This window comes from Oryx dammah, unplaced genomic scaffold (genome assembly GCF_014754425.2).
Source record: "Oryx dammah isolate SB20612 unplaced genomic scaffold, SCBI_Odam_1.1 HiC_scaffold_5, whole genome shotgun sequence".
NCBI lineage: Eukaryota > Metazoa > Chordata > Mammalia > Artiodactyla > Bovidae > Oryx > Oryx dammah.
Genome location: NW_024070189.1, coordinates 71,074,779 through 71,096,246, shown reverse-complemented (window position 1 = coordinate 71,096,246; position 21,468 = coordinate 71,074,779). Strand labels below are relative to the sequence as shown.

The 21,468-nt window shown below is 38.0% G+C and overlaps 1 protein-coding gene across 5 annotated transcripts in view; it reads left to right on the top strand.

The window, feature by feature from the left end:
* NSD1 (nuclear receptor binding SET domain protein 1) overlaps positions 1 to 21,468 on the top strand; it is a 147,822-nt gene that overhangs the window by 83,319 nt on the left and 43,035 nt on the right. For all 5 annotated transcript variants that reach the window (XM_040240475.1, XM_040240477.1, XM_040240474.1 and 2 more), the window contains 7 exons: positions 2,537 to 2,661; positions 5,156 to 5,426; positions 6,492 to 6,601; positions 14,075 to 14,150; positions 16,462 to 16,580; positions 17,526 to 17,669; positions 20,547 to 20,670. In XM_040240475.1, coding sequence (XP_040096409.1) covers positions 2,537 to 2,661; positions 5,156 to 5,426; positions 6,492 to 6,601; positions 14,075 to 14,150; positions 16,462 to 16,580; positions 17,526 to 17,669; positions 20,547 to 20,670 — 969 coding nt within the window. The remainder of the gene's footprint in view (positions 1 to 2,536; positions 2,662 to 5,155; positions 5,427 to 6,491; positions 6,602 to 14,074; positions 14,151 to 16,461; positions 16,581 to 17,525; positions 17,670 to 20,546; positions 20,671 to 21,468) is intronic.

Here is a 21,468-nt window from a genome sequence, read left to right as displayed (position 1 = left end):
CGTTCTACAAAAGTCACACACTTTTTAAGTGTGCAAGCAAATGTTTTTTAGTAAATTTACTGAATTGCACAAATATCCCTATGAATCAGGTTTTGCATATTTATAGCATTTCTGTAAGATCATCATAGTTATCCCCTGTTCCTGATCCTAGTCCCAGGCAACCACTAGTCTTCTCTCTCATCTCTATAGATTTGCCCTTTCTGGACATTTTATATTAATGGAATTATACAATGCATGATCTTTTTGTCTTTGTTTTTTCATTTAATATAATGTTTCTGTGGATTACTGATATTGTGGCATGTAGCAATATCTTACTCATTTTGGCAGTGTGCCCAGGATCACCCATGTCCCTGATGTCATATTTCTTATTCCCAGTGTGTTCCTCACTTTGAACATCCTACCTTGCACTCGGGGACTCCCACAACAAGCGTGCCCCATGTCCTGTGCATCTTAGGCACCTCATCTTTCTCTGCACCTGCCAGAAAAATTGCACATTCAGGGTGCCCCATGCCTAAAACACCGCTATTTTATAACTTTCTATGTCTTGAGAACCATATATTCTGTGCATCTGGGCACCCGGGCCTCAGATATGGATGGCTCCGCTTACCTGTTCCCTCCTTTCCAATGCTTGCCCTCTTTTTGTTGTGCCCAGTGTCTTGGGCCTCCATGCTGACTGCGCTGGGTGCCGTACCCTAGTTTGCCGCAGTGCTTGCTGAGCCTGTGACCTTTTCTTTTGTTTTCCTTTTTTTAAGAGAACACCCATATTGCCATATTAAAATGAGGCAGAAATAACGTTCTCTGAACGTTATTTCTTCAGAATAACGAAGTCACCATATTTATGAAGTACTCCTGGCCTCTTGAGTAGATTGTATCCAGCATTCTGTAGGCATTAGCCTCTGCTCCCAAAGAGTTTATAGTATAGTAAAATGATTCTTGTTGTTTTTCAGTCGCTAAGTCTCGTCTGACCCTTTGCCACCCCATGGACTGCAGCATACCAGGCTTTGCTGTCCTTAACAATCTCCCAAAATTTGTGCAAATTCATGTCCATTGAGTCAGTGATGCTGTCTAACTGTCTCATCCTCTGCAGTATGAAAAGTAAACTGATTACAACATGTGAAGTATATTAAGACTAGGATAAAGTTTTATAGGGGAATTATAATAGATATTTGTTTCACTGTTAATTTAAAGAGAAATGGTATGGTACTTGGTTATAAAACATGGCAAGAGGTATATTTTTAAAGCAGGTACCCAGAATTCTATATCTTATCTATTCTGTCGGGATACATGCCATACATTTTTAAATGCTATATTGGCATACATTTAATGATTTACAGATAACTATTTTTTTGATGTTTCTAAAGTGAAACTCATCACAATTGTGACGGAAAGTACGTGTGAAATGCTTTTGAAATTCATGTTGTCGTACTGATAGGGTAAATATTCTATCTGGATATTCATCTAATATTCTGCATAATCGAGTGAGAAGTTGTTTAGTCACTCAGTTGTGTGATTCTTCTGCAACTCTATAGACTGTAGCCCACCAGGCTCCTCTGTCCATGGGATTTCCCAGGCAAGAACACTGGAGGGGGTTGCCACTTCCTTCTCTAGGGGATCTTCCCAACCCACGGATCAAACCCATGTCTCCTGCATTGGCAGGCGGATTCTTTACCATTGAACTACCTGCTGCTGCTAAGTCACCTCAGTCGTGTCCAACTCTCTGCGACCCCATAGACTGCAGCCCACCAGGCTCTCCCGTCCCTGGGATTCTCCAGGCAAGAACACTGGAGTGGGTTGCCATTTCCTCTCCAATGCATAAAAGTGAAAAGTGAAAGTGAAGTCGCTCAGTCGTGTCTGACTCTTAGTGACCCCATGGACTGCAGCCTACCAGGCTCCTCCATCCATGGGATTTTCCAGGCAAGAGTACTGGAGTGGGATGCCATTGCCTTCTCCATTTAACTACCTGGGAACCCCCTTAAGAGAGATGCTACATGGTGTTCTTTATGATTTTGCCTGATTTAGAATCTATATTGTATTATTAGCTCTGTCACTGTAGGATGCTGTGTGCTCTGCTGTGCTTACTCGCTCAGTTGTGTCCGACTCTGTGCGACCCCATGGACTGTAGCCTGGCAGGCTCCTCTGTCCCTGGGATTCTCCAGGCAAGAATGCTGGAGTGGGCGGGCATGCCCTCCTCCAGGGGATCTTCCTGACCCAGGGATCAAACCCAGGTCTCCCACATTGCAGGTGGATTCTTTACCATCTGAGCCACCAGGGAAGCAGCTATAGGACTAGTTTCAGTTTAATTTCCTTAAGCTTAGGTGGGCTGTTTGTGGATAGAGCAACAAAGGTCTTCCTTCCTCCCAATTTTTACATAAGATAAACCACAGCAAATCATTTTTACCCTCTTGGAGCTTAAACCATGGTGTTTTTTGTGAATTTCCTATTTCTGTTCCTTTGGAAATGCAGAGATGGCTATATGAAAACATTGGATTTCTCTCTAACTTTTTGTTTAATACTGAACTTGTGCCTCCTCTTTTAGCTGTGCGATCAGAGAAGAAACGCCTTAGGAAGCCAAGCAAGTGGCTTCTGGAATATACAGAAGAATATGATCAGATATTTGCTCCTAAGAAAAAACAAAAGAAGACACAGGAACAGGTTCACAAGGTATATTCCAACATTTCAACAATGTTTTATCAGTCCTTTTAGGATACTGCAGTTTTGCCTTCATTATCATGCTTTATCTTCTCGGGACACTAGTTTCCTTAACTGGAATCTTGTTTTTTAGGTTTTTATTTCCAGTTTCTGGCATAGTATTTAGCGTATGCTAGTTATACAGAAAAGGTATAAAGGATTCTACATACTGTGTGTGTACAGTGTGTGTGTGTGTGTGTGTGTATTTTCCCCTTTTGCTTTTGAAACTGTTTTAATGATTTAGGAGTATTACTATGATAAAATATTTAGTAAAAAATAATATAAATAATATAAAAATAATAGCTTGATCCTGATTCTGTCAGCAAATGTTACAGTACCTATTTGCTTTATTTTTCACTTGAATTGCTTGAAACTCAAAGTATTTTAAAGTAAATTAGAGATATTTTGCAGAGAAGGCAATGGCACCCCACTCCAGTACTCTTGCCTGGAAAATCCCATGGACGGAGGAGCCTGGTAGGCTTTAGTCCATGCGGTCGCGAAGAGTCGGACACGACTGAGTGACTTCACTTTCTCTTTTCACTTTCATGCATTGGAGAAGGAAATGGCAACCCACTCCAGTGTTCTTGCCTGGAGAATCCCAAGGATGGGGGAGCCTGGTGGGCTGCCGTCTATGGGGTCAGACAGAGTAGGACACGACTGAAGTGACTTAGCAGCAGCAGAGATATTTTGACTCTGTTACTACTTGCACCTCTAAAAATCTAATAACAAATCCTTGTTCAGATTTCCCCAGTTATTTCCTAACCTTTACATTTAATTTATCTGAAACAAGATCCAGTCCAGGACTACACTTTATATCTTGTTGTTGTATTTCTTAAATCACTTTAAACCCAGGACAGTCCCCCGCTTTCATGACTCTGTGTAAGTGATGAGAGTGACATATTAAAAGTATCTGCCTTCTCAATTTGCTTCTAGGTTCCCTGTTAAGTGGTAGTTTTAACTAACATTTTGATAGATTCAAGTTAAACATTTTGGCTAGATTACATCATAACTGTTGCATGACATTGGAAAGTATTTAACCTCCACTAGCTCAAAATGGTGATTAACTTATCTCTCTGGTTTGAGTTATGCTTCACCTCTTTTGATCAAAGAGTACACGTATAATTAATTTGACTCCAACAGAATATCCTGTTTCCCATCAGCTATTTCCCTGTTTTTTTTTTAATCAATTATAATTCCTTGTCTATATCAGTAATTTCATTTGAGGTTACAAAATGAAGACTTTCAGATTTTATTATTTCTTCTGCTTATATTATCTGGCAGTCTCATTTTATAGTACAGAAATGGGTATATTTCTTTCCCATTAATGTATCAATTCAACATTGGAAGTTTATTATTAGCTGCTTTTATTGATGACACATTAGGGAATCTTTTGGAGAAGGAAATGGCCAACCCACTCCAGTATCTTTGCCAGGAGAATTACATGGACAGGAGCCTGGCGGGCTACAGTCCATAGGGTCTCAAAGAGTCGGACACAGCAAAGAAACTAACACTTTCACTTAAAGTGATTTTTTTTTCTTTTTTTTTAGATCATCACTATGGCCTTAATGAATTTTTATAGCTTTAGTGTTTCTCAGTCTCTGTGATGTTGAATGATTTGCTTTGGAAATGAATTGAGATCATTCTGTTGTTCCTGAGATCATTTTGTTGTTTTTGTCGTATCTGTCAATGATGTTTTTACCCTTTAAAATTATAGTGATATATATATATATATATATAACATAAAACTTATCATTTTAACCTTTTTTACTCCCAGTTTTTATCTATTTTTGTTCTTGGCTATCCTGGCTCTTCTTTGCTACACGTGGGCTTTCTCTAGTTGGGGCAAGTAGGGGGTACACTTAGTTGTGGTACGTAGGCTTCTCATTGTGGTAGCTTGTCTTGTGCAGTATCAGCTCTAGGCGTGCCAGCTTTAGTAGTTGCAGTGTGCAGCCTCTGAAACACGGACTCAGTAATGTTGTTGGCGGGCTTAGTTGCTCTGTGTCATGTGGAATCTTCCTAGACCTGGCATTGAACCCGTGTCTCCTGTACTGGCAGATTCTTATCCAACTGTGCCACCAGGGAAGTCCCTGACCATTTTTTAAGCATAAAATTCTGTGGCATTAAGTATGCCATCATTGTCTTTGGAACTTTTTCATGTTCCCAAACTGAAACTCAGTAGCTGTTAAAATGTTTCCACTTCCCCCTTCCTTTAATCCCTGGCAACCACCATTCTAGTTTTTTTGTCTCTGTGACAATTTTCCTATTAACAGAATTCACCTCATACAAGTGAAATCATACAATATTTGTCATTTTGTGTCTGCTCATTTCGGTTAGTGTTATGTCTTCAGGTTTCTTCCATTTGTAGCATGTGTCAGAATTTCATTCCTTTATAAGTACATTATTCTTTTTAACACTTGAATCACAACAGTTTTGTCCTATGGATTGCCCGTTTATCTTTTGTTCTTAGGTAAGTTCCCGCTGTGAAGAGGAAAGCCTTTTAGCCCGATGTCGATCTAGTGCTCAGAACAAACAGGTGGATGAGAATTCTTTGATTTCAACCAAAGAAGAGCCTCCAGTTCTTGAAAGGGAGGCTCCATTTTTGGAAGGGCCCTTGGCTCAGTCAGAACTTGGAGGTGGACATGCTGAGTTGCCACAGCTGACCTTATCTGTGCCTGTGGCTCCGGAAGTCTCTCCACGGCCTGCCCTTGAGTCTGAGGAATTGCTAGTTAAACCACCAGGTAAGATGGGGATGGGTCTCAGTTTGTAAGTGGGTATACTTAGAGGATGCAGGAGATTTCAGTATGTTTTGATGGGAAGCCAGTAGTGTATCTGTACAACAAGCTATCCGTGATCCTGGGAAATTCTCACAGTACTGGCTAATGGATACAGTTACTGATCATAAATTGGCAGTGTACTGTCAGGAAGACATAATTAAAAAAAAAACAAAACTAGGCTCCTTACACTGTTATTGCTCTTCATAATTGTTGATCAACTGCAGTGTGAATCAGCACTCAGACTAGGATTTTGAGGAAGAGCACTGCATACTAGTTGAGTAAACACAAAAAAATTATACTTTAGATACTGATTTTTACCAATCTTTGTGTTACTTGGGAAGTTGTTTTTAATTTTATACTTTTTAAAAAAATACTGACTATTGAGTATTGTAGTCAGCCAAGGAAAATTCTGCATGTAACTTTCTTAAATTCCCAAGAATTGTTTGTGATGTTATTCTTTAGAAAGGTGTCCAGTTGTGCAGAATCAAATAAGACAGAATCAAAAAGAATAATCTCTATTATGCGCCAAACTGTTATTTGGCTGTTTTATATAATTCTTAAGAGCAGTCCTATGAAGTAAGTAAGTGTCCCTACTTATTTAGGAACAGAACAAAAGTTCTACTCTTGGTCCATTTATGCCCAGAATTCTGGCTCTGTTGAATTCACTTCTCTTTTTTTTTTTTACCACCAGTTGATTGCTCTGAATGCAGTTCTGCCCTTTTGATTTCTCCCTTAGTTCATTTGTGATTTTAAAAACATATATATAAAAATATATATAGTATATACACACACATTGACATTAGAACAGCCTCACATTAGTTTGTGTCTATATTCAGAACTATTTTCTTATTTTGTTTTACATTAACTAGTATTTTAGAATAAATAAATTTTTACCCCGTCTCTTCCCAGAATATCATGAGAAAAACAAAAAAATAGGATGACTAATTTTTGCATGATATATAAGTTTTTTTAAAAATCAGCTTGTGCCCAGTTTCTAAATCATCTAATGAAAAGATACATGCATTTCAGGAAATTACGAAAGTAAGCGTCAGAGAAAACCAACTAAGAAACTTCTTGAATCCAATGATTTAGACCCTGGATTTATGCCCAAGAAAGGGGATCTTGGCCTTACTAAAAAGGTATGTTAATTTTAGTCAGTTCTAAAATAGGGTTGCATCCAGGAAATAGGGGATTTTAAAAAAACAAATCTTTTAGTAATACCTATAACATCAATGCACATGTACATAGAAATTCTAGAATGTCAGAATATATATGGTTGATCTGAGTGGTTCTACATTAACAGACCATTTTGCATTTGTATGAACATATGTACCAGTTGGTTTTAGATTTTCTTTTGAAATGAAAATGAAAAAAGCCTTTACAATTGAGTAAAGTTTGCATTTGTTGTAATCTCTTTTCTTGGCTCAAAACTTCTTACCTGATTTCTACTTCACTTCTGTCTCTACAAGCCACTGTAAGTTAATGCCATTGCATTCAGTGTCTGAGTAATACCTCAGAAAAGACCCTGTTCAACTATAATCCAGGCATAAACATTTCATCTTCAGTTTTGTGAACTTGGTTCCCATTAGCCAAGAAGGCATAATTTTATAGTAGTTAGAAACAGAAAATTATTTTCTAATTCTATAATGGATCATAACTGGATAGTGAATCCTTAGGATATATCCTGTTCTCTTTGTATTTGAGGAATAAGTATATGTTAAAGTTTCAGTTGTAGTATGCACAGATTTCCTGTTTTTAAATATATATATATATATTTATTTGGTTGCATTGGGTCTTACAGTAGTTATGGCACACAGGATCTTTCATTATGGTGGACAGACTCTAGTGTGTGCACTTGGCCTCAGTGCTTATGGCGTCCATTGCTCTGTGGCGTGTAGGATCTTAGTTCTCTGACCAGAAATCAAACTTGCATCCCCTGCACTGCAAGGCAGATTCTTAACCACTGGACCACCAGAGAAACCGCCAGATTTCCTTTTTTTAAAAATTCTTTTTCCTGAAAGAAAAAATATAAGATTGTAGTCAAGTCATAAATAAATTGAGTTTCTGGAATTCTTTTCTTAGCCCTGGCAAACTTCTAATCTTTAATCCTATATTAAGTCCCCTTGTTTTTGTTAGTCACCCACCAGTAAATGTAAAATTTATTTGTATTTTTATTAATATATTATTTTAAAAAGTCATTTTATGTACTTTAGTTTTTCTTCTCAAAGCAATCCTATGACGTGGACTTTTCAGTTTTTCTTAGGTTCATCTCCTGCCCTCTGCATTTTCTTTGCAGTCCGTGCAACCTTCAGTGACAATATGTCTCCAACCCACTATCCTCTTGTTCCTTATACTCTAGTAAGGCTGAGAACATCTCCTGCAGTGCTTTCTCTCCTGGCTTGTATTATTCAAATCATAGCCACTTTGCAAGATTGTTGGAAAAGGGCCAGGGAAACTGGGATTCAGTTGAGCATGGAAGTGACTTTTGCAATCAGATGATAGATTTAATAAGTGAGTCATGGGAGGCCTGTTGTCTTATTGCTAGAAGTGAGGCACTGCAAATATCAAAAGAAAGTAAGAACTCAGGCGAGTTAAGTGAATGATTCTCTCCTCCCATTTTGTGCTAAGCTGCTTCAGTCATGTCCAACTCTATGTGACCCTGTGCGGTGCAGCCCACCGGGCTCCTCTGTCCATGGGATTCTCCAAGCAGGAATACTGGAGTGGGTTACCATTTCCTTCTCCAGGGGGTCGGTCTTCCCGATCCAGGGATTGAACCTGTGTCTCTTTACATCTCCTGCCTTGACAGGCGGGTTCTTTACCACTGCTGCCATCTGGGAAGCTCTGTGGAGCTATAATTGACATACCTAAGTTAATGATTTGAAGAAATAAGATGAAATTTGAATCCTCAGTTTTGAGGTTTTGAGACTGTATTACTTAAAAAATAGTGTTAATTTGTTTTATAATAACTGTAAATGGAGTGTTAAAATTGTATTTTAAAATAGTTAATCTGTGTAACCTTGCTCTGTCCAATGTAGGTTTCTAATATGAAATTTAAGAGGAAAAAAGCATGATTTAGTTGGAACTTCCTTGGCTGTCTAGTGGTTAAAAGAGTCCTCACTTCCACTCCAGGGGGCAGAAAACACATGGTTTACTTGATGTGTGTGTGCTCACTTGCTCAGTTGTGTCCTTCTCTTTGTGACCCCATGGACTGTAGCCTGCCAGGCTCTTCTGTCCATCGGATTTCCCAGGCAAGAATATTGGAGTGGGTTACCATTTTCTATGCCAGGGGCCCTTCCTGACCCAAGGATCAAACCAGTGTTCCCTTGCATTTCCAGGTGGATTCTTTTTACCACTGCTCCACCTTGGATGCCAATTTAGTTGATACACTTAATTTTAATAGGCGAATGTGTCCCAGAACTCTTGAGATTTAATTTACACCAATAAAATGCACAGATCTTAATTGTTTGATGTCAATTGATGGACAGTTGTATATACCATGTAATAAGTACCAGCCAAACTAAGTATGCTATATAAATCCACTACCCCCAGAAGTTCTCTTGTTCCCCCTTTAATTAATTATCCATTCTCATCTCTTCCAGAGGCAAAACTTTCTAACTTCAGTTACCATAGACTAGTTTTGCTTGTTCTTTCCTTTTTTTAAGTTTTGGTTGCGCTGGGTCGTCATTGCTGCAGGTGGGCTTTCTCTGGTTGCGGTATGCAGGCATCTTGTGATGGCTTCTCTTGTTGCAGAATATGGGCTCTCGAATGTATGGACCTCCATAGTTGCAGATTGCAGCCTCAATAGTTGTCGCAAATGGGCCTCGTGGCCTGTGGAATCTTTCTGGAGCAGAGATTGAATTTGTGTCCCCTACATTAGCAGGCAGATTCTTAACCACCAGACCATCAGGGAAATCCAGTTTTGCTTGTTCTTAAATGTCATATATTTTGTTTTGTTTTTGTTAGCTGGCTACTTTTATTCAAGACACTTATTTGAGATCCATCTACAGAGTTGCTACTTCAGTAGTTCATTTCCTTTTATTGCTGAGTAGTAGTTCAGGTAGTTTGCTTGTCTTTTTTCCTGTTGAGGCGCATTTGTGTTTTCATTTTGGGTCTATTAATTATAAGGCTGGTATGAATATACTCAGAGTCTTTGTGTACACATATTTTCATTTTTCTTGGTTTTGTAAATACTTAGGGTTGGGAATGCTGACTCATAAATGTTTTCCTTTTAAAGAAGATGCCAAACACTTTTCCAAAGTGCTTGTACAACTTCACATTCCCAGCAGTGATATATCAAAGTTCTAGTTGCTCCACATCTTTAATAGCATTTTGTTTACTGGTCTTTTTAAAATTTAGCCATTGTAGTGGATATGAAATGATACCTAATTATGGTTTTAATTTGTATTCTCTAGCGACTAATGATTTTGAGCCCCTTATTATGTGCTTACTGACCATTCCTATATCTTATCAAACAACTATATTTTTGGTTGGGCTGTTCAGCTTTTTTATAGTTGCCTTTTTAGGAGTACTTTTTGTATTTGGAATATGAGTCTATTGTCAGGTATATATACTGTAAATATTTTTTCCCAGTCTGATGGTTGCCTGCTCATTTTTAAGTTGTATCTTTCATGAAAAGGAATTTTTAAAGTTTTTTTTATGATTTATATTTTGTGTTTAAGAAATCTTTGCTTACCACATCGACACAAAGACGTACTTGTTGTGATTTCTTTAGAGATTTTATGATTTTGATTTTATGTGTAGATATTCCTTTTTTAAAAAAATTGATTAATGACTTTATTTGATAAATTTCTGTGAAGAGTGAAGAATAAGAGATAATACTTGTATTAGTTTGGCTGCCATGACAAAGCAATACAGGCCAGGCGGCTTACACAACATTAATTTTTGCACAACTCTGGAGGCCAGAGTGTGGGATCAAGGTTTCAGCAGAATTCCTTTCTTCTAAGGCCTTTCTCCGTGGCTTGTAGACGTCTGCCTTCCTCCCCGTGGCATCACGTGGCTTCCCCTTTGTGTGTCTGTGTTTTAAGCTCTTCTTATGAGGACACTAGTCCTTTCCTGCTCAGTAGAGCAGCAAGGGTAAGAACAGTGAGAAATGAAGAAGGAGAGTCTGGGGGAGTGAAGTCCATTGTCACCGTAGGGGCCAAGGCTGACCCTCACGTAGGTTATTGGAACCAGGACCCAGGCACCCAGAGAGCTGGGAAGAGGGGGCCTGGAGCAACTCACTTCCTGTCACCGTGTCCCCCACAGGTCCCTGCTGGGCAGCATCCACTTCCTGCTCCTGGTCTTCCTGAAGGTACCCCTGCTCCTGGGCATGATTGGTACTGTCCTCTGGGTCAACAGGTCTCTGAGGAGATCTGGGGGGAAGCCCCAGGAAAATTGGTAGCCCCCATTCTCTTCAATGTCTTGTCCAGAGAGAAAGTCTGATGAAAGTTGGAGGTTCCATTGCGGTAGGACTTTCAGGCTTATCCAGTTCCATGGAAGGCAGAGTGGGTGCCATCAGTGATCAAAATGGGAACACAGTCTTTTTTTTTTTTGTCTTTTTTTAAAAGTTTTATTTATTTATTTACTTTACAATATTGCGTTGGTTTTGCCATACATTGACATGAATCCGTTGGGACATGGTCTTTTTCAAATTCTTCTACCTGAGTTGAGCGTGTCCTGCTCTGAGAGGCTAAGACAGTCATCTTCTTCTGATGTCATACACTCATTCCTTCACTCACTCATACTCATACACATGGTCTCAGGGGAAGGTTTGGGGATTCATCTCTATAGTTTGAATAAGAATGAAGGGGATGCTGGAACCTCCATTGACCAGCAACGTGATGCCTGGAGGAAGAGTCCTTATCTGGGTCAGTGGTCACTTTAACTCAGACCCCAGGGTCTGCTTTGATTCTCTCAGCCTCACACCAGTAAATGTCTGCATTGTTTTGCTTGAGCTCCTGCAGGTGTATTGAGAAGCTGGAGCTAGTGTGTTGAATGAAAACTATGCAGATTATAGAATGAAACAATGCCATTTGCAGCAGCATGCTTGGACCTAGATTTGATTTTACTAAGTGAAGTAAACAAGAGAAAGACAATATCATATGATATCACTTATATGTGGAATCTAAAAAAATGATACAAATGAACATATAAAAAACAAACAGACGCAGAGACAAAGAAAATAAACTTATAGTTACCAAAGGGGAAAGGAGGGGGAGGGATAAATTAGGAGTTTGCGATTAACATATACACACTACCATATATAAAATAGACAACCAACAAGGACCTACTGTATAGCACAGGGTACTCAACTCAATATTTTGTATTACTAATAACCTATAAGGGAAAAGATTCTGAAAAAAGTTATATGTTATTACAACTGAATCACTTTGCTATACACCTGAAATTAATACAACATGGTAAATCAATTATACTTTAATTAAAAAATTAATTTAAAAACAAGTTTGAAAACACCAAAATAAAAGAAGAATATGCAGATGATAACCTGTTGAATGAGGAGGTATAAGCCACTCACACGGGGTCTTAGCATCCAGAAATCCCACTTGGGAAGTGAAGCCCATGAGGTCATTTTGTTTGAAGTTGTTGTTGTTGTTTAGTCCCTGAGTCGTGTCCAATTCTTTGCAACAACATGGACTGTAGCCCACCAGGCTCGTCTCTCCTTGGGATTTCCCAGGCAGGAATACTGGAGTGGGTTGCCATTTCTTTCTCCAGGGTAGATCTTCATTTTTTGAGATGGAGTTTTGAAGTGCATATCCAGTTTTAGTACCATGAGTTAAAAATCTCTATTGCTATCCATATTTTACATATTTTTGGTTTCTTTAAGCATTAAATATAATTAATGTCCCTGTCACTGTTGAATTTTTAGTTTTTTGGTAGGGAGATGGGAATCAGATTTGGTGCTAGAACAAGTGAAAACTAGAATTGTTGGTGATGGCTAGACCCAGACTCTGGAGAAAAGTTACCTCTAAGTCAGTTCTACTGTCTGACCTAGTCAACTTCACAGTTAAATTCTTGGCTACTCCAAACTGTATTTTGAAACCATCAGGTTGAAACCATGATTCAGCTCGATCTTGGGACTTTGTCATGGGTTAACAGGCAGGCCACATCTTTCCTAAAATGGATCAGTTGGTGGCTTCAGAGAAAGAGGTAGTCTGTTGCGGTACTGGTACTTTAAGAGTGCACTGACTTAATAATACATATCCACACCAGGCTACACATAAAAAATAAATTAATGGAATCTTCCATGTACCCTCCAAGGCACTTACAGAGTTCTGTGGTCTTTTTTTATTATAAGCAGAACAGATGGATTTTTATTCACATAGTGTGATTTGTGTGTATGTACCTTGTTATTTCTATTTTAATTTAACAAAGTTGTTGATATCAGACATGAGAATATTTTGTGTATTGTTCTCTGACTATAGTTTTGGGAACATTCTGATTTTTTTTGTCCCATAACTTTTGGGTTAGTGTTAAACAGTGAAGTATGAATTCGTTATCAAAGTAATATAAATGGTAGTTTTCTTTAAATTATGTAATCTATTTTGTGTGTTTCTCTACTGGTGTTTTGTTCCTTTTAACTAGATACCTAACATTAGCTCTTTGATTTTATTTGACTTTATAAGACTGATCTACATGGAACATGAGGAAAGTTATATTCTTATAGTTTATTAATATATATAAGAAGCATTCAGAAATTCACAGCTGCATTTTATGTTGTTTTGACCTCAAATTCTGGGAACTTCATAGCAAGAATAGCATCTGTTAAATTTGCTTTTGTGGCCACTAAATTTTTACAGTCATGATGAAGAATATCATTCTTGTAGGAGAAGACATTTCTTGGAATAGAACTAATTGATACAGGCATTAGTAGTAGGGGAATAAAATGTGTAGTAAATTATTCTTGATGTTGAATGTTGGCTTTTTTTGGCCATGGTGCATGGCTTGGTGGAATCCTATTAATACTTCCCCAACCAGGGACCCTTGGCAGTGAAAGCGTGGCGTCCCAACTGGTAGACTGCCAGAGAATTCACAATATTTTAAGTGTTTTGTTTTTAGTTTCCGTGTTGTTTCAATTTACATTTCTTAATGGATAGCAACTTGAATTAGAAAGACTTTCCATGATACAAACTTTTTATGTTTAGATTTCACCAAGTAAATAAGTCTCTGTAAAATCCAGTGGCCGTAAGTATAATATTAGGAAGGTAGATTTTAAATACAGGGTGGCGTGGAATAGAATTGAGCTGGTGGGTATATGACCACATACTTTTTCACTCCTACTTCAATGAGAACAGTGTTCTGTATATGCTCTATACACTGGGAATCTCTTGAGTACGCCAATGTCCTGTGTGTGTGCGCGCCTCCCGCCCGCCCAGTGCCTGTCTGCCCCATGTGGTGTTCTTGAGTTTTAGAGGATTAAAAAAATCTGATGCTTTCTGTCACAAAGTTTCTTTATTATCGTACTGTTCCTTTAATTGTCCAAAATAGCTAAGATTCTATATCTATGTCAATAGGCAGTCCAACTTTTGGCATATAATGTAAAGGATTTAATTTCTACTCCTGTGTAAAACACGATGCATCTTACTTATTTACAGTGCTATGAAGCTGGTCACTTGGAGAATGACATTAATGAATCGTGTGCTGCATCTCGTTCTAAAGAGTTTGGTGGAGGTGAGTATCTTGAGATTTAAAAAATGGATTACAGAAATAACTGTGAAGTCGGCTAAGTGAGAACAGTGAGATTGCAAGTTCTAAGACTTATTTGCTCAATATATGCTTCAAATAACACTAGGAAATTGTATTGATTCATTTCCATCTTTATGCTGAAATTAGTTAAATGTTATTAGAATTATATTAGTATTAAGGAAATGTTAGGAATAGCAGAGAAAAATCAGTTCCTATTCTTATTAGATAATTCTCTATACTGCATCATTCATTAGTTTCTTGGCTTTGATTCAGTTTTTATTTCTGTGGAATAGAAATAGAGAATTTGAGTTCAGGGGAAATTGCAAATCATCTTAAGTCTTTCATGGTTTTATATTCTTTTATCACACCTGTGACCTTGGTCAGAGAAGAGTTTAAACATTTGAGCCTAGTCTATTATAGTTGCATCCTAAGGCCTTGGGAATCTTCTGGATTAAATTTAAATCTGTTTCCTGGAACTTGTGCTTGGTCACCTTGTTTCTGCCCACAGGAAGAATTGACAGCGCTTCAGATGAAATAATAACAGATGAAATAATAACAGTTATAGTATCTACCACTTTCTTTGCTTAAGGACTGTTCCCTTTAATCAGTCTAAAGCATTTTAAGAATTGGGAAATTATCTATATTATCCCTATTTGTAGAAGAAACATGAAGATGAAAGAGGCTGGCAGAGTTGGGATGTTCAAATCTGACCAAATTTATTGCCACACCAGTGTCTCGTTATCCACTCTGTATTTTCTTTTTTCTCCATTCGAATTCTTTCTACCCTTTGATCATGTTGTCTGCCAGTGCCATCTATTAATGTGTCATTCCTGAAATATTAGCCTGTATGTGAGCACAGTGCATCAGATATGGTCTATCAGCAAAAGGTATTATGGGGAGATTATATTTTTTGTGGTCTTCAGTGTACACTTCTGTAAATGTGATCTGTGATTAAGTTTTTCAGCAAGTAAGTTTAGCAGTATATTAACTTATTTTAACCCTGTATGCAGTTATATAGTTATATAGGGTGGTAAATTTGTTTGATTTAAATAACAAAAAGTACTTTCAAAATGATATCAGCTCTTCCCGTATACACTTGTACTTCAGCTTTTTGTAAAACCTACTGCCTGTACGTAATCCTTTGTAAGTTTCATCTAAGTGTTTTAATTTGTGAGAAATTTGAACCTTTATTCTGCCACCATACTGACTCTTCCTTTTTAGTCTTAATCTGTCAGCTGCTTTGATAGCAGAGCTTCTCCATCTCAATCAGGCAGTTCAAGAAGAGAACCCTAAAGCAGTCTTCCAAAGTCCAACCTTCATGTTGATATCTAGCCTAAATATCCCGGAACATTTTACAAAATACCTCTTTAGAGTCCTCCTAATGTTTCTGTAACAGAAAGTGGAACTATGTAGAATATAAATTGAAGGAGAATCTAGACCATTTTCTCAATATGTCAGACTAGGCATTTATTTTATACTGTTGGATGTTCAAGGTTATAATACCGCTGCATGAATATATCCTTTTGGCTGATAGATGTATTGATTGGGGTAGGGAGGTGTTCTTCTCTCCTCCTGTAAGCCAGATCTTATGTATTGCAATTTTTTATCTAAATCCTTAAGTCAGAGAGTGATATACTTTATTGTCTTTAATCTTGGAGGCCTGGTTTTAGTTATCTTTAGTTATCTTTACCTGACTACTAAATGCATTTCCTCCCTATCTGAACGATATTAAAGTCCTTTCTGGAACTAGAAAATCTTTCATATCAACCACATAAAATGAAATTGCTTTAATAATCTATATATTTACTGTTTAATCTGTAGGAAACAGAATATATATATACACCCATACATACGTACTTCCCTGGTACCTCAGATGCTAAAGCATCTGCCTAAAATGTGGGAGACCCGGGTTCGATCCCTGGGTCGGGAAGATCCTCTGGAGAAGGAAATGGCAACCCACTCCAGTACTCTTGCCAGGAAAATCCAATGGACGGGGAACCTGGTAGGCTACAGTCCATGGGGTTGCAAAGAGTCTGACATGACTGAGTGACTTCACTTTATACATACATATATATGTATGTGTATAGCCATTTCCCCAACTACATATATACTAATGGGTAAGTCTCTTTTTTTTAATCTTCCCCTGTTTTCCTCATCTACAAAGTCAGAGAATTAAAATTAAGGTTGTTTTCACTCTTGACATTCCATAATTCTAGGAGGTACCTTTAGTCGAGGTTAGAAGTTCTTAGACATGTACATTATCAGCCATCAGGTAACACCTGTTATCCTGTCCTAGGCACTGCCAAGCTGTTTGATAAACCAAGGAAGCGAAAACGACAGAGGCATGCTACAGCCAAGGTGCATTGTAAAAAAGTGAAAAATGACATCTCATCAAAAGAAACTCCAAACTGTGAGGTATTACTCAGTTCTTCATCTTTTGACCTTCCATAGTGAAGCTTCTTTTCACAATAGAGTCCACACCCCTCTTTCCCTTGAGTTTACCTGAAAATAGTATTTTATTGAAACTGCTAATAGTGATAAGGAATACTGGAGAAAAGGAGAACCTGATTCTAGTAGAAGTAAGTCAAAACACATATAGTACCTGTGGGCATGACCTTTTTAAAAGATCATACCTCATGCTCTAAATGTCAGATGAAATACATAATTTGTTTCATCATGAAGTAAAATTGTTCTAAAACCAGAGAGCACCAATACCAAGAAAATACATGATCCAAATGAACTTGGATATTGCCCTTTAAACGTTGAGACTGCTACAGTTAAGGGAAAAACTCATTTGCTTATATATTGAAACCACCAACTACTTAATTTGGAGTAATGTTTGTAACCGGTGACTTTCAGGAAACAGAAGTTTAAAGCCATTTCCTTACAGAGCATCACTGAAGTCATTGATGCTATCCCTCACTTTCCAATTCAGGTTAAGAGAGAATTAGAACAAGTCAGGTCAGCATCACACATTATGGTGCAGAGCATTTCTTTCCAGGATAATATGAATAGAATGCCCAAGGGGGGCATTATTTAGGAAATACTGATCTTGGAAGGACAAATAAGTAATCAAATAAACTTAAGAATGTTTTCTCTCCCTTAGTGAAACCTTAAAATGGAACAGCTCAAAAAGTTCCAGTGGAACAGCCTCAGAGCAGTTAGTGGCAGGGCATGAGGCGCCCACTACCCGCCCAATCACAGCAGGGTTAGAACTAACATTGCATGCAGTCCGCCCGCGTGATTGGCTGAACATCTGTAAGTGCTTAATGGATAGACAAATAGCAGCCCAGAGGGAGGGGGTCAGATGGCGGAGACATCAATAATACAGATGTGGGATGTTATTTTTTTCTCTGCAAGGGAGAACTGATGACACACAGGACAGCTGCAAGCCCCAAGGACACTATTGAGGAGGGTGTAGAAAACGACCATGGAATGCCTGCATCTAAAAAACTGCAGGGGGAGCGAGGAGGTGGAGCCGCACTCAAGGAGAATGTCTGTCAGGTAGAGAATGTTTGCCAACTTGCATTTTGATTGCATGCTTATCTTTTAAGAGAAATCGTCTCCCATCTCTTGATGACTTAGTCATAGTTAGAATAAAAATTTTCTGCGATGATTCCGTTGGAATTACTTGTCTTCCTTAAGGCTTTAACTCTGCTCTCTCCCCACAAAAGGAGAAATGAAATAGTGTTGTCCCTGGGTAGATAACCTAAAGTTAAATCTGAGATGTCAGAGAATCTGTGGTTGCTCAGCCAGAGGTAATTTTGCTGCACCTCTCATGGTGTAAGAATCTTTGGGTTTCTAGGGAATTTTTCAAGGAGAATTTTCACTTCAAAATTTTCTTGGTCTGTTTTGTTTTGTTTGCTATTTAATAAGCATATAGCATTTTTATTATATGTTGTGTCTTTACATTCACTTTTTGAATTCTGCATCATTTAGGTATCATAACAATCTCATATAAGATTTTATTATCATCATTTTTGTTGTTCAGTTGCCACACCATCTCCGACTATTTCCATCCCCATGAACTGTAGCTTACAGGCTGCAGTATCCTTCACTGTCTCCCAGAGTTTGCTCAGATTCATGTCCATTGAGTCAGTGATGCCATCCAACCATCTCTTCCTCTGCCGCCCTCTTCTCTTTTTGCCTTCAGTCTTCACCAGCATCAGGATCTTTTCCATTGAGTCAGTCTTCACATCAAATGGTCAAAGTATTGGAGCTTCAGCATCAGTACTTCCAGTGAATGTTCAGGATAGATTTTTTGTAGGATTGAGTCCTTGCAGTCCAAGGGACTCTGAAGAGTCTTCTCTGGCACCATAATTCAAAAGCATCAATTCTTTAGCTCTCAGCCTTCTTTATGGTCCAGCTCTCACATCCGTACATGACTACTGGAAAGACCATAGCTTTGACTGTATGGACCTTTGTTGGCAAAGTGATGTCTTTGCTTTTTAATACACTGTATAAGGAAATTGAGGCACCAGGTGTTAAATGGCTTGCTTGTAGTCACTTTGTGGAGCCAGGATTCAAACCCAGGCAATCTGGGTTTTGAGCCTTAACTGCTATGTTGTCTTGCTTTTCTGTGAAATGTGACCCTATAATGTCAAATGCCTTTATCTTACTTGGGAATAGAGTCAATTAAATGGATGCTTTGGTTATATTCTGTTTTCACAGTCTTAATTTACCCTTGTAAATGCATTAAAACTTACATATAGAAAGTTGAAAATATTGGTGTCTTTCTCCCTCATTGAAACTTCTAAAAAACAAAATTAGTCCAGGTATAAAATATTATTATTATGGCCAATATAATTTCAACTCAGTTTGTCTCTTGTTGATGATATTCAGTCCTGCTCCTAGTGTTAGTCCTCAGAGACTTAAGCCCATCAAAACTGTCATATAATATAAGGTGTCTAACCCTGTGGTCCTGGTTTGTTTGGATCAGTCTTTGTTTCAGTCTGCTGTGCTTGTATACTTTCTTTATTGACAGCACCTTCTTTCATGTTCTGGTGTCCCAGTTGGAAAGATGAATTACATGGTCATCCCAATTAAAGGATTAGTCTGTAATATCTGGTTAATTTGAAAAATTTATTCTTCAGTACATAGTATACTTGAAGTTTTCCTGTTTGAGTGATGAAGGTGGATTTGTATGAATAGTAGATAACGGGAGGGCCAATCGTGATTCTGGCTCAGGATCTTTTGCAGTCCCCCTCTTAATTCCTGGCTGCCTCTGGCCCTTTATTCCCAAAGCTTTTCTCCTTGCTCGCTTATTTAAACTTTGATGTTAGGTGGCCATCACCTGTTCTGTTTCTTTAGGTTCTTGAAAATATTAGACTTGCCTAGCCATCTTTCCCCTTTTCTTGTCTTAAAAATAAGTATAAGACTTTTTTCATTTTTAGCATTTTTCTGCTGATATTACTATAGGGAAACAAGTAGAAAATCACTATGGGGGAAAATATTTAGAGATGTAACAAATATTGGGAATTTCCAGAATTTTCATAACTCTTTAAATGTTTTCAAAGCAACAAAGTCAGATTTTTATTTCCTAAGATTCTGTTATCATTCACACCCTGTTTTAGATGAGATTAATTTAGAAAGGTGATCTCTCTCATGGTTCTTGATGTATCTCAAGGGTTGTTCAGATGTCAACCAGAGAGCCCTTCTGGACTGTTGTGACCCCAATCCAACTGGGCAGTATTTTTTGCTTGAATGATTGCAATAGCCTCTTTGATTATCTCTGCTTCCCCTCTTCAGTTCATTTTTCATGTAGTCATAGGGACCTGTGCTTAGATAAATACCTAACTTCAACCTTCCCTTGGTATAGCTCTCATTATAATGACACACCTTTGTAATTATAATAAAATGTGAAACTCTGTGCAATAATCTATAAGGCCACACAGCCATGCTCTTGTTTGTCTTTTTCTCATTTCTGCCACTTCTAACTTGTGTTTGCTTTTGTCCAGTGATGTTGACTTTGTGATTCATAGCGTGCAATGGTTTTTCCTGTCTGTGGGCTTTCTGTACTTTCTGCCATCTTGGTCCCTTCATATCATATGGCTGACTTGTCATTTAGAGCCCAGTCTAAGAGGCCAATCCTAACCACTCAGTCCAAATTTGCTATTTGAATTCTACTCAGGTATTTACTTTCTGATATTTTTGTTTATTCATTTACTTGTATCTTCATATCCTTAGAATGTAAGAATGATGGGAGCCAGGACCTTGTTGTTCCTGGCATAAAGGAGGTAATTATAAATAGTAGCTGAATGAATGGTGGTATTTTTTGTTTCTGCCAGAGCTGCTTCTTAATTTTTGCTTTAATGAAGACTTTCTGCTTGGGATTTTTAAAACCTTTCTCTATAGAAAGATCTGTTTTCTTTTTCCTAACAGAACTGTGAGAAACTGGGTGAGCTGCTATTATGTGAGGCTCAGTGCTGTGGGGCTTTCCACTTGGAGTGCCTTGGATTAACTGAAATGCCCAGAGGAAAGTTTATCTGCAATGAATGTCGCACAGGTAAAGTAGATAGGTCTTCTTCCAAGGAAGTTTTGAGCTTTAAGTTTTGTAGGAAAAAATTGTTTATTAGAGACACTTTTTTGTGGTAATACTTAACTAATTCCTACAGACACAGAGATAGGTGCTCTGTGGTCTTTGCTCTCCAAAGAACTCAAAGTGGATAATGAATGTATAGCATAACGTAATGCAAAAAGTGTTGTGAACATGAAAGTGCTGTGTGAGCGAAGATGCACTAGTGCCAGAGAAGAGGGCGTCTTAGTTTGGCTTTAAGAGTAAAGTAGAAATTGGTCTATGGAGGAGAAGGATGGAAGGTCCAGTAAAGAAAGTGTAAACTATTTGGGGAGTAGATAGCATAGTTCAGTATGTTTGGAGTTCTAGGTATTTTAGGGAGGAGGCGAGGCATAGGTAGTGATGAGGAGGACTTCTGGGTTACTGATGATATTTTATGTTTCTTGATCTGACTGGTAAGAAATGTTATTCACTTCATGATTATTTGTGAAATTAAACAATTTTATTAACGTATAATTAACAAAGTGCACAAATTATTTAACAAAAAAATGAGAAAGAGCTGTTTTGTGAGAGTTACAAGATACATATATATATTGGGTCAGTAACTAGGAGTGGTCAGATGAGACCTCACAGCTGTGCTAAAGAGATTGCTCTTTTTTCAGCATTATGAAATGTCATAGTATGAAAATAGTAAGAAAATAGGGCTGACAATAAAGATCTTATAAGTCATTAAAATTGCAGGTGTGCATGATGCTGTGCAAATAGAAAGCATCTGTCGTAGTGAGAAGA